The sequence below is a fragment of the Oncorhynchus clarkii genome, chromosome 22 (assembly GCF_045791955.1).
Source record: "Oncorhynchus clarkii lewisi isolate Uvic-CL-2024 chromosome 22, UVic_Ocla_1.0, whole genome shotgun sequence".
NCBI classification, from domain to species: Eukaryota; Metazoa; Chordata; class Actinopteri; order Salmoniformes; family Salmonidae; genus Oncorhynchus; species Oncorhynchus clarkii.
Genome location: NC_092168.1, coordinates 7705444 through 7719035, shown reverse-complemented (window position 1 = coordinate 7719035; position 13592 = coordinate 7705444). Strand labels below are relative to the sequence as shown.

Here is a 13592-nt window from a genome sequence, read left to right as displayed (position 1 = left end):
CCACAGCTAGTTCTCAGTCAAGTGTTACCAATCATGTTGATGCGCGCATGCAAACCCTTTAAAAACAATGTCATTTCTCCATGTTGCAACGTGTGGAGTGACATATCATATCTTATATGTGGACTGTTCAAACATCACATACACTTGGAGAGGGGCTGGATTTCCATGGGATTGAAGTGGCAATCAACCACAAAATGGAACACATTATGTAAACATAGCTATCCTTTTTTGTATGACAGCACTTGGAGTTCATGTTGGGTTTTATTGGAGTTATATTATCATCGTAACATGTAGAGACGTGAACATGAACACTGTGCTTATATCGGATGAGTAAATGTATAGAACATCCTCCTGAACAAATTCTTTAGCAGTGGAATACTTCCTTCAGTCTGTTTTTCCTAATTCAAGTCAGAACCTGAGAGCAAATAAAATAATAGCAGTGTTGAGTGTGACCTGCGGTTGATGCACGTACATTTGGCAGTAGTAGGCAGATCGTGGAAAATGAGCGTAACACAGAAAATGTCCCGAGGTAACCAAACATGGGCTCTTATGGGAAAGCCCCCGTTCCAAAAAGGGGTCAGAGCAGTTTTAAAGGACAGGTCAACCCCCCCCCCCCCCCCCCCCCCCCCCCAACAATTAATATGTTCCTGTCTGTGTGTCTGCATTTAATTATTTTTCAACTGTTGCTGAGGCAATAAACATGCCTAAATTCATCACCCTCTGCCAAGTTTGACAAGGGTAAGCAACAGAAGGATAAAGTAGACAGATTCCAACATGAACGCCATATTTGAGAATAACATAACTTCAGTCATACAGGACCATGTCATGTTACTCACAAGACAGACAGGTGCTAACTTAAGCCTCCCGGTCCCTACTACACTATCGACTGAGAATGAGAACAATGAGGATAGTGCCGTGATTGTGTGAACCAGTGGGAGCTGGATGTGTGTGACGGGAGAGTCTTTGTTTGGCAGGGAGACCGGGGGCTGGCCGGACCGAGGGGGCCAAGAGGACAGACGGGTGCAGGAATCAAAGGAGAAAAGGTGGGCTGTAAATACATCATTAATCAATGCCATTCACACAAACATGCCATGTCTACCCAACAAAAGACCTAATGAAGTTCATAAAGAAGCCTTGGATCCTCCCTCTGGGCCTCCTTGGAGCACTCCATTGAGAAAGAAAGGGCGGGGGGAGGGTTATAGCTGTAGTTACTGTGGGAAAGTTGAAGGTAGGATTATTTTTGCATGATGTAGGATTCAATAAACAACCATGCTACAGTACATTGTTACATACAACTACTGGCATAACCCGTGTCTAGCACTCAAATTAAGCCACATTTATGGTTAGATGGTTAGGGATTTTAGCCCTCTGTAGTCAAGAACAAGATACTCTATATGCTCACATCACATTTAGGAAAGGCACTCATGCAGATATTCAGCCTGGTGATTCTATTAGTACCAATTATCTTGATTTTAAGACATAAAGGCCAATAAACTCATGAAGGTTTAAATGCCAACCTAGACCCTCAACCAGGGCCGGATTAATGCAGGGGTTTAACGGGGCTGAAGCCCCTGGGGGAAGAGAAAGCAAAGAGGAAGCAACAAAAAATATATATATAATAATAATAGTTTTACAATAATATTAAAGGAAGTATATACTGTATATATTATATACTGTATGTAGTATATATTTAGGATTTTTTTTTACTGCAACTGCCAACCCTCAGGAGCCTGTTCTGCTAGTCATGCCTTTTTTATCCAACCACAGGAGTCCGTGCCAAATGTTCAAAATACACCAGAGAGCATAATTTAGCCATAGAGGATCAATAGTTCATAATGGATTAAGTTTTATCACAAGCACATACAGGTATCTGCCAAAATAAAAGAAACACCAACATAATGTGTTTTAATAGGGTGTTGGGCCACCACAGCTGCCAGAATAGCTTCAATGCACCTTGGCATAGATTCTACAAGTGGACCTAAACCATACCAGGAAAATGCACCCCCACACCATAACATATACTTTTTATACCTCGTTTACCCAAGTGTTTCCTTTATTTTGGCAGTTACCAGTTTGCTTTCAGTTTGGAAGGCCCCAGTTTGGGCAGCATGCGTGTCAAATATATAGTTTGTTGCATTGTGGCCATAGACATATAATCCATAGAAGGGTTTTGGAACCTCTTACCCTGGCAATTTGACAGTTAAACTCATGGGTACACTAGCAATGGATGCCAGTCCTGACTTGAATGAGAACTGCCATCTATGGATTATATTTATACGGTTAGTTGCGGCTGTCGGTTTGCCTTTTACAGAATTTTACAATACAATTTCGGGAAAAACATGCTGTTTGGAAAGCAAATGCCCACTGCTGAAAAGAGAAGACTAATCTGCGTTTAGAACCAATAAAAAATATATATTCTCAACAACTCCCAATTTTAGCTAACAGCAGCACTGTTTTTCAAATGATCTCATCTTGAGAAAGGCTATTGCCACGACGAGCGCATCGGCCATCACCGTGAGCTGGAGGCAGGGGGGCCTATGAAAGACAAAGCCCCGGGGCCTATGATTTCTTAATCGGGCCCTGTCCTTAACCCTTTCTATGTTTGACCTCAGGGTGAGTTCGGGCCTCCAGGTCATCCAGGACTTGTTGGACTTACAGGAGCGGGCATCCAGGGGGAGAAGGTAAGCTGAGTGGCGGAGAATAACGTAACACTACACTTGCATTCCCATCAAACACACACACACACATGTAATTGTGATTGTTAATCCTCAGGGAGTGGAGGGTCCCAGAGGTCCACCTGGAGGCAGAGGACCTCAAGGAGAGGGCTTACCTGGACCTAAGGTTGGTAGAGACTATGTAAAGCCATGAATTAAAGGCCAAGATAATGGAATTCTCTAATTGCTGTTGTTTGTAGCTAGCCTGTTGTTTTTGCCTGGTGGATTTCTTCACCCCACTTTCCATTCTCTTATTTCTAGGGTGATCAAGGTTTCCCAGGAGAGCTCGGAGCTACAGGGGAGAGAGGCGTTGGTGAGCCAGGGCCAAAAGTAAGACAAATAGCGTATCCACCCTCTTCCAAATAATAAAAAAAAACACCTTCTCAAATAAGCCTGTTGAACTTGTGATATATTTTTAAAAGCAATTTGTTTCTTTTCCAGGGTGAGCTTGGTACATCTGGCCTGGCTGGCTTACCAGGTCTTCCAGGCGAGGACGGGGCTCCAGGACAGAAGGTGTGTTATTTCACCTTTACACCACTTCTATAGATCCAGTATAGTTCTATAGATCCAGTATACTTCTATAGATCCAGTATAGTTCTATAGATCCATTATAGTTCTATAGAGCCAGTATAGTTCTATAGATCCATTATAGTTCTATAGAGCCAGTATAGTTCTATAGATCCATTATAGTTCTATAGAGCCAGTATAGTTCTATAGATCCATTATAGTTCTATAGATCCATTATAGTTCTATAGAGCCAGTATAGTTCTATAGATCCATTATAGTTCTATAGATCCAGTATACCACAAAGGAAAGGAATGTGCCAATGTGAAATGGTCTGTCCCATCTACCCTTCGTCACTGCCAGGGTGAGGCGGGTGTAGCTGGTATAAGAGGTCCTGATGGAGCAGCAGGGATCGGCACCCAGGGCGAGAAGGTAGGTTTCACATCCTTACCCTTCTGTCATACTAACTTGTAAGCACCAAGAGCGGGTCATGTAAATGATGTGTGCTCCACCCCTACCAGGGAGACCAGGGTCAGAGGGGCATCCGTGGATTACATGGACCTCCTGGCATGACCGGACCCTCAGGGGCAAAGGTAATAATGATAATACTAATTGGTTGCATTTATATAGCGCCTTTTCACCTACAGTAGATGCTCAAAGCACTTTGTATAGTAGGGGGGGGGGGGGGGTGCTCACCACACATAAGCTAGCATAGTGGAGAGGTGAGGAGTGATATATGCCAAATGGGAATCAGATGGATGATTTGGTGGACACGATTGAAAGGGGCCAGGTTGGGAATTTGACCAGAACACCTCTACTTTTACGATAAGTGCCATGGTGAGAATAACACAATAACACACAATAACACAATCTGATCACAGCACGGCAGATTTAGCGAACCTGATAGTATTGTTTGCTTTGACCTACCATTGTTCATTAAATTAATGTCTATTTAGGTTATTTACAAGCAACACTCAACACACACTGTGTTGACTGCATATTTGTTGGGATTGTTGTAATAGCAGGCCAACAGTTTGAGTTCAACCAAAATACACTAGAAGATTACAAAAGTGGCAAACTGCAGAAAATCTCTGCAGGCTGTTGGTAGTGTAGGGCTTGTTTGGATAAAGTGTCTGTAGAGCTCAATGTTATTTGATTTTTTTTTCAGGGGGAGCCTGGCACACCAGGCCGACTGGGCATGCCAGGACTACCGGGACGGGCCATTGCAGGTCCCAAGGTAAGAAATACACATCTATTAACACCCTGTTTCTGTATGCAAGTCTTGTCAAGTACTGTACACATTTGACAGGCCTGATAGCCTGCAGTAAGAAACACTGTTACATGCAGTCTGTTGCAATGCATCCTCGCATCCTGGCTGATAAACAGCATTGTGATGAGCTTATCTCATTCTCTGTCTCAGGGTGATCTAGGCCCACCTGGTCCCTCTGGGCCGACTGGAGAGACAGGCTATGGGCTACCTGGGCCAAAGGTAAGTGTTGCAATTCACAACAAAGAAAATATGAAATGACTATTACTATGAGGCATATGCTCATCGTTTTGAATAATGCTTTTTTTTTACCAGGGTGACCGTGGTAATCCTGGTCCAACAGGACCTTTTGGATCCAAAGGTGAAGGTTTCCCTGGCCCAGTGGTGAGTACCTACAACCAGCATGGCCAACTGCATACTTAACTGCATATTACTGGTGTTAAGCCAAACTCATTCCATTTGGATTGTTCTCTGTTTCTTTTTAGGGTCCTCCAGGCCTTCCAGGTCTACAGGGAGAGCAGGGCCCTGAGGGCATTGGCATCCCAGGACCTAAGGTACTTGTCATCTGTATCTGTCATGTATCTGTCCCTAAATCCTCTATGTCAATCTGCTACAACGTTACTACATGTCAACGTGAATGTGTATTATGTATCGTACGTGACTCTACATCTGTCTGTCCCAGGGAGACATTGGCTTCAGAGGATTGCCAGGTTTGCCAGGCCCAAAAGGAAAGGGTGTGCAAGGACCACCGGTATGAAGCTAATATTAACAGAACTTCCATTATTCAGCCATAGGTCACATTCTGAGTGTAATACCTTAACACATACCGGTAGTCCAGCTGTGATGGCAATGTCCAAACTTAATCAACTTTAGTTATAGTCTGTAGCCTGTCCGTCCCCTCCCATTAAATTAGCATCATTGGTTTCCAGGGTAACATTGGAAGGAAAGGACCCCCTGGTCCAAATGGGCCCCCAGGGGAAGGTCTGCAGGGCCCCAAGGTATGTTTCATAACACCGTCCATTCCTGACCTGTGATCTTTAGTGTGTTTTAGCTCTTTTTCAACTACCTGGCCTTTGGGTAAATGACCAACCGATGGGTCTTGTTCTGATTAATGATTCATCTTTTGTATTTTAGGGTGAGCAGGGGTCTCAGGGTGTGACAGGGCCAAGGGGACCCATAGGGGAAGGATTCCCAGGAGGTAAGGTAAGAGGATGACATGCATGCTTCAACTCATAGCCCTCTTCCTCTGATGGATGCAGTGACCTTGTCTCTAACAGCAGTGCTCCTGTTGCTTCCTCCTGTCTCATCACCGCAGGGTGACCGTGGCTTGCAGGGTGAGAGAGGAAATAAGGGTGTAAAGGGGGGCATGGGAGATTCTGGGGTTCCTGGAGAGTCTGTGAGTTTTCTAAATATTCATTGTTTTACCAAAATTGCTGTTTTATGGTGTTATTTCATATCATTTAGAAGTAGTGATGTATGAATAATTTCAAATGTTTCTCTCATAACTCAGGGGAGGCCAGGAGTAAAGGGTGAAGTGGGGCTTACAGTAAGTTCACAAACTTTACATACTGCTTGAATGGCTCTGTAATATATACAAAAATATGAAATATGAATATAAATCTCACACTTCTATCACTTCCAGAGAGAAGACATCATTAAATTGATCAAGGAAATATGTGGTAAGACTAACACCATGATAATAATAAATCCAAGCTAAAACATGAAGCTTTAATTAAATAATGTTAATTCAGCATCTCTTTCATGCTTTTAGGATGTGGAATCAAGTGCAAGGAGAGGCCAATGGAGCTTGTATTCGTCATTGACAGCTCAGAGAGCGTTGGTCCGGAAAACTTTGAAATCATCAAGGACTTCGTCACAGCGCTGGTGGACCGTACCACTGTTGGACGTAACGCCACCAGAATTGGATTAGTCCTGTACAGTCTGGATGTCCACCTGGAGTTCAATCTGGCGCGCTACATGACCAAACAAGATGTCAAGCAGGCCATCAGGAAGATGTCCTACGTGGGTGAGGGAACCTATACTAGCACCGCCATCCGGAAGGCTACCCAGGAGGCTTTCTACAGTGCCCGTACTGGGGTTAGGAAAGTGGCCATTGTTATCACAGATGGACAGACAGACAAACGAGAGCCTGTGAAGCTGGACATTGCTGTGAGGGAGGCCCATGCTGCCAACATTGAGATGTATGCACTGGGGATTGTCAACACCTCAGATACAACCCAGGCCGAGTTCCTGCGTGAACTAAATCTGATCGCCTCTGACCCTGACAGTGAACATATGTACCTCATCGACGATTTCAACACTCTACCAGGTGATTAACATGGTCATATGTGTATGGTATCACACATTACTTAATACAATGCTGTTGTACAGTAATAACAACTTTACCCTTTATTGTCATACAGATATCATATTTTATACTTTACCTGAGGTTGTCATTTCTCTCCTTTTGTCTTTCAGCTCTGGAGTCAAAGCTTGTTAGCCAGTTCTGTGAGGATGAGAATGGAGCCCTTGTGTTGAATCGCAACACTAATGGCTTTGGAAGAAATGGGAACAACGGCTATGGGAACAACGGCTATGGGAACAACGGCTATGGGAACAACGGACATGGGAATAACGGACATGGGAATAACGGACATGGGAATAACGGACATGGGAATAACGGACAGGGGAATAGCGGACAGGGGAATAATGGACAGGGGAATAACGGACAGGGGAATAACGGACAGGGGAATAGTGGACAGGGGAATAACGGACATGGGAATAACGGGCAGGGGAATAACGGACATGAAAATAACAGACAGGGGAATAACGGACATGAGAATAACAGACATGAGAATAACAGACAGGGGAATAACGGACAGGGGAATAACGGACAGGGGAATAACGGACATGAGAATAACAGACAGGGGAATAACGGACAGGGGAATAACGGACATGAGAATAACAGACAGGGGAATAATGGACAGGGGAATAACGGACAGGGGAATAACGGACAGGGGAATAACGGACAGGGGTATAACGGACAGGGGAATAGCGGACATGAGAATAACGGACAGGGGAATAGCGAACAGGGGAATAGCGGACATGAGAATAACGGACAGGGGAATAGCGGACATGAGAATAACAGACAGGGGAATAGCGGACATGGGAATAACGGACAGGGGAATAGCGGACATGAGAATAACAGACAGGGGAATAGCGGACATGGGAATAACGGACAGGGGAATAGCGGACATGGGAATAACGAACATGGAAACACCTCTAATGAGGATCCTATCCTAAATCCAAGTGGACGCACCAGTTCCCAGAGTCACATCAGAGGCCGTGGAGATAACTTTGATCTGCCCCTCAATGCTGGACCACTCCCAGTGCAGGTCCAAGTAGACCTTTACAGGACACATGTATATCATACAAAGTATCTCTCCTTAGGTGTTATAGGGGAGCAATTGAATGATTGCTTTGTTATAGTCATTGCTCTGTTAGTCAATTAAATTACATTTTAGCAGTAGTGGGTTGAGTTACTGTCTAACTAATCTATGTGTATGTGTCATCATCCAGGTGGATGATGAAGAGGGTGAAGATTTAGACGTAAGGACCCACTCGCGAGGAGGTAGTACTGTGGCTGTAGCTAACAAAACAGTATCCATCTTCCCTGCAAAGGAAAGCTCCCACTCCAACACAGCTGTCTCGTCATCAGGATCAGCATCATCATCCTCAGGAACAACAGGTTCAGCTTCATCATCCAGCGAGGGCCAATTTCAGCCTGTATCAATTCCTATCCCTAATTCTATTTTCCCCCAAGGTTAGGACCTAACACTGCAACATGTTGTGTTAGATAAAGAAACACAGTCATTTCTGTCATGGAAGTTGGCGTTCAATATCTTTACACCTTTTTAAATTCCTTGAATTCGGGAAAGTATTCAGACCCTTTTACTTTTTCCACATTTAATTACATTACAGCCTTATTCTAAAATGGATTAAATCAATATTTTACCTCCTCAATCTACACACAATACCCCATAATGACAAAGCTAAAACAGGTTTTTAGAAATGTTTGCAAGTATTCAGACCCTTTGCTATGAGACTCGAAATTGAGATCAGGTACATCCTTTTTTCCACTGATCATCCTTGAGATGTTTCTACAACTTGATTGGAGTCCACTTGTGGTAAATTCAATTGATTGGACATGATTTGGAAAGGCACGCACCTGTCTATATAAAGTCCCACAGTTGACAGTGCATGTCAGAGCAAAAACCAAGCCATGAGTTCGAAGGAATTGTCCATAGAGCTCCGAGACAGGATTGTTTCGAGGCACAGATCTGGGGAAGGGTACCAAAAAATGGATCCCAAGAAGACAGTGGCCTCCATCATTCTCAAATGGAAGAAGTTTGGAACCACCAAGACTCTTCCTAGAGCTGGCCGCTCAGCCGAATTGAGTAATGGGGCGAGAAGGGCCTTGGTCAGGGAGGTAACCAAGAACCCGATGGTCACTGAAGGAGCTCCAGAATTCCCCTGTAGGGATGGGAGAATCTTCAAGAAGGACAACAATCTCTGCAGCACTCCACCAATCAGGCCTTTATGGTAGCATGGCCAGAAGAAAGCCACTCCTCAGTAAAAGGTACATGACAGCCCTCTTGGATTTTGCCAAAAGGCACCTAAAGACTCTCAAACCATGAGAAGGGTCACGTCTGGAGAAAACCTTGCCCCATCCCTATGGTGAAGCATGGTGGTGGTAGCATCATGCTGTGGGATGTTTTTCAGTGGCAGGGACTGGGAGACTAGTCAGGATGGAGGAAAGATGAACAGAGCAAAGTCCAGAGAGATCCTTGATGAAAACCTGCTCCAGAGCAGTTCACCTTCCAATAGGACAATGACCCTAAGCACACAGCCAAGACAACGTGGGAGTGGCTTCAGGACAAATCTCCTTGAGTGGCCTAGCCAGAGCCCAGACTTGAACCTGATCGAACATCTCTGAAAAGACCTGAAAATAGCTGTGCAGCGACACTCCCCATCCAACCTGACAGAGCTTGAGAGGATCTGCAGAGAAGAATGGGCGAAACTCCCCAAATACAGGTGTGCCAAGCTTGTAGCATCAAACCCAAGAAGACTTGAGGCTGTAATTGCTGCCAAAGGAGCTTCAACAAAGTAACTGAGTAAATGGTCTGAATACATATGTAAATGTGATATTTTAGCTTTTTATTTTTAATAACTTTGCTAACATTTCTAAAAACCAGTTTTTTCTTTGTCATTATGGGGTATTGTGTGTAGATTGATGAGTGAAAAAGACAATTTGATCAATTTTACAATGAGGATATAATGTAAAAAATGTGGGAAAAGTCAAGGGGTCTGAATACTTTCCGAATGCACTGTATGTCATACCTCTCCTTCGATGTTGTTTTGTCAGAGTCCGTCTCGCTCAATCCCCGCTGTAACCTGAGTTTGGACCAAGGCACCTGTCGAGAGTATAACATCCAGTGGTATTACGACAAACAGGCCAATTCCTGTGCACAGTTCTGGTATGGAAGCTGTGAAGGAAATGCCAACCGCTTTGAGACAGAGGATGCATGTAAGAAGACCTGTGTTCTATCTAGAACAGGTATGTGCCACAGCTCGTAGTGCTCTTAAGCTTCGGTGCTCTGTTTTCTGGTATTCTTTTTGATGTGCTCTCTCTGTATTTTCCACAGCGGGTTAAAACAGGCAGATGATCAATCAACTCATCAGAACAATCTGCCATGGAACCAACTAAGCAAAATGCAGAGGATGTTTAATAATAGTGTACTACTGATATTTAAAAATGGTATATTTACAACAGGCATTTATCATTGGAAATAGCGTTATTTTTGCAGCTCTCTGTGCCTCTCTCTCTTGAGGTGTAGAGAATAAGGGAAGGACATGCCACTTCTAGATTACATGAAGTTGCCTTTCTTTTCAGATGTATGGTTATCTGTGGACTTTTTTCCGGAAGTCTGAATTTGTGAAGAAAATATAACGTTGCTATGGTAACTGTTTTATTACATTTGAAAAGTGATCCTATACCTTACTCTTATTATATTGATGTTGGATTAACTAATCCATTCAATACCTCAATGTTACTCAACCGTAAGCTGTACTGAACAAAGGGGATAGGTTCAAGCCCAGCGTTTGTCATTTCAGGTTTACCTGAGAAAAACATCACACAATACAATTCTAATACCTCTTAGCCATAAGCACATTGTGCTGCCATTATGCTGTCCCACAATATCGTTTTATAATATAGGGATAGTCTTCTAGAATACATAATTTTTTTTGTAGTATACGTCTGAATTCAGTAATTGTATTTTAAAGCAAACTAAATTAAATAGGTGCTGTAATTATTTTTCTTGTTTGTTTAATGATATGTATTAGTCCGTTTTAGGGTCACATACGCCAGGCCTATAAGTGACAGTATGCAATTTGACCTATGTATTTTTCTTCCAAAGTGTTTTGGGAAATCGCACGTTGCTGTTGATGAAAAAGCTAACTTTGAAATTAATCACATTTTTTACATGTGGACTGGTTTTGATGATTTTGTTTTGTATTTGTTTTTATTGATTGAAAAAGGATAGCTAGATAGATAGCCAACTTCACAAAACAGTGGGAACCTTTGGAGTCAACATGGGCCAGCATCCCCGTAGAACACTTTCTACACCTTTTAGCGTCCATGCCCTGACGAATTGAGGCTGTTCTGAGGGAAAAAGTGGGTGCAACTCAATATTAGGAAGGTGTTCCTAATGTTTTGTACACTCCGTGTATTTGGCCTTGTGTTTTAGGTTGTTGTCCTGCTGAAAGGTGAATTTGTCTCCCCGTGTCTGTTGGAAAGCAGACTGAACCAGGTTTTCCTCTAGGACTTTGCCTGTGCTTAGCTCTATTCCTTTTTTTTACCCTAAAAAACTCCCTGGTCCTTGCTGATGACAAGCATACTCATAACATGATGTAGAACCACCATGCTTGAAAATATGAAAAGTGGTACTCAGTGATGGGCTGTATTAGATTTGCCCCAATTTACGTATTGAGGTCAAAACATACATTTCTTTGCCACATGTTTTGCAGTATTACTTTAATGCCTTATTGCAAACAGGATGCATATATTGGAATATTTTTATTCTGTTCAGGCTTCCTTCTTTTCATTCTGTAATTTAGGTTATTATTGTGGAGTAACTACAATGTTGTTGATCCATCACCATCTCCATTTAAAATCACCATTGGTATCATGGTGAAATCCCTGAGCGGTTTCCTTCCTCTCCGTCAACTGAGTTAGGAAGGACGCCTGTATCTTTGTAGTGACTGGGTATATTGATGCACCATCAAAAGTGTAATTAATAACTTCACCATGATCAAAGGGATATTCAATGTCTGTTTTTTACCCATCTAACAATTAGGTGCCATTATTTTGCGAGTCATTGGAAAACGTCTCTAGTCTTTGTCGTTTAATCTGTGCTTGAAATTCACTGCTCAACTGAAGGACCTTACAGATAATTGTATGTATGGGGTACAGAGATGGGGTAGTCATTCAAAAATCATGTTAAACACCATTATTGCACACAGAATTAGTCCATGCAACTTATCTGACTTGTTAAAGGTTAAAGGACATTTTTACTCATGAAGTTATTTAGGCTTGCCATAACAAAGGGGTTGAATACTTATTGACTCCAGACATTTCAGCTTTTAGTTTTTTATTAATTTGTACAAAATTCTAAAAACATAATTCCACTTTGACATTGTGGGGCATTGTGTGTAGATCAGTGACACACATCTAAATTTGATCAATTTTAAATTCAAAGTTGTAATACAACAAAATGTGGAAAAAATGGTGTGTGAATACTTTCTGAAGGCACTGATTCTTGAAGAAGAAATTATTCTTGAAGAAGAAATGCCTCATGAGCAACTGTCCCCATCAGAACCCAAAATATAAGCTTGTTTTACAAACACTGCATAGCCTCAAAACATGGTTCAAACTATAATTTAGAAAATATTACGGATGGTCAGTCCTTGCATCCATAGCTCTGTCTATGAATTTGAGAGCAGTTTACCGAAACAGTGGTTATTGTTTGAACAGCAGATTGCCCCTTTAACCAAGCTCCAACCCTCCCCATGTGCCTTTTTGTGTTCGTTCTTCAACTGTGAATAAATATAATTTTGGGATTCTTATCTCCATCTCCTCATTGCATTCTGACTGATGCGTCATAGTGGCAGCAATAAACCTGATCTAGCCTATCATACAGTCCAACCTAGTCCTTCCTTCGTTTAAGTAAGCCCTCCACCTTTTTTATCTTTAAAAGAGGCCTGTTTGTGTGTGTGGTTCTATAGAGTAGATGTGCTATCTGTTCTCTTTCAAATGCTTTTTTCGGTATCTCACTATGGGCAACCGGTGACCACATAGAAGCTCCAATCACACAAAGTCTGACGGACAGAATCACTGCTTTCCTGTTTAATTGTTCGCCAGGACTCGCTGTGGAGTGTGGGATTACAGCTTCTTGTCGAGAGAATTGGGTACTTTTACTGAAAGGAAAAGTTTGCTTCTCAGGCTCCAGTCAAAGCTAGCACCACATGGCTAGCCTTCATCAAACTAGCCCACTTAGCTTCCTGTTTCGTGATGCTTTTTCCCCACCACGGCGGAAGAGAGGAAGGAGACTTTTGAGATTTGGTTAGCCATTGTGGCAAGGCAAGGCTAACCTATCTAGCTCACCGAAGACTTATGACATTGCACTTTTTCTTCTGCTAGCCTTTCGAATGCCAAGATTAGCTAGCTACACAGCTAAGATTCAGCCAGCAGATGCATAGCCCGTACTTCCCACTTGCTGGAGCTATGGCTACTAGTACCCCTTCACAGGTTGAACCCAGCTTGCCCCCTGCTCCCCTACACCGTGCCTATGTGGGTTCTTTATCAGGAAAGACACTCATTCTATCTGTTTCACCTGCTTGGGACTGGAGCATGCCCAGACAGCTCTCGCTATCCCAGAGTCCTGCATGCATTGCACGAAGTTGCTCCCCCCCCAGCCTTCGGGCAAAGAGACCACCCAACAACTCCAAACCGAGACCAGCTGGGCCGAGGTTATAGACGGTCTCCC

The 13592-nt window shown here is 43.0% G+C and overlaps 1 protein-coding gene across 1 annotated transcript in view; it reads left to right on the top strand.

The window, feature by feature from the left end:
* LOC139380051 (collagen alpha-1(XXVIII) chain-like) overlaps positions 1–10198 on the top strand; it is a 32486-nt gene extending 22288 nt beyond the window's left edge. The window contains exons 14-36 of the mRNA XM_071122519.1: positions 975–1043; positions 2613–2681; positions 2773–2841; positions 2976–3044; positions 3156–3227; positions 3582–3650; positions 3740–3811; positions 4387–4455; positions 4639–4707; positions 4801–4869; positions 4971–5039; positions 5168–5236; positions 5415–5483; positions 5620–5688; positions 5801–5881; positions 5996–6031; positions 6128–6164; positions 6257–6814; positions 6964–7251; positions 7756–7886; positions 8065–8308; positions 9911–10102; positions 10191–10198. Coding sequence (XP_070978620.1) covers positions 975–1043; positions 2613–2681; positions 2773–2841; positions 2976–3044; positions 3156–3227; positions 3582–3650; positions 3740–3811; positions 4387–4455; positions 4639–4707; positions 4801–4869; positions 4971–5039; positions 5168–5236; positions 5415–5483; positions 5620–5688; positions 5801–5881; positions 5996–6031; positions 6128–6164; positions 6257–6814; positions 6964–7251; positions 7756–7886; positions 8065–8308; positions 9911–10102; positions 10191–10198 — 2547 coding nt within the window. The remainder of the gene's footprint in view (positions 1–974; positions 1044–2612; positions 2682–2772; positions 2842–2975; positions 3045–3155; positions 3228–3581; positions 3651–3739; positions 3812–4386; positions 4456–4638; positions 4708–4800; positions 4870–4970; positions 5040–5167; positions 5237–5414; positions 5484–5619; positions 5689–5800; positions 5882–5995; positions 6032–6127; positions 6165–6256; positions 6815–6963; positions 7252–7755; positions 7887–8064; positions 8309–9910; positions 10103–10190) is intronic.
* The last annotated feature ends 3394 nt before the right edge of the window (positions 10199–13592 follow it).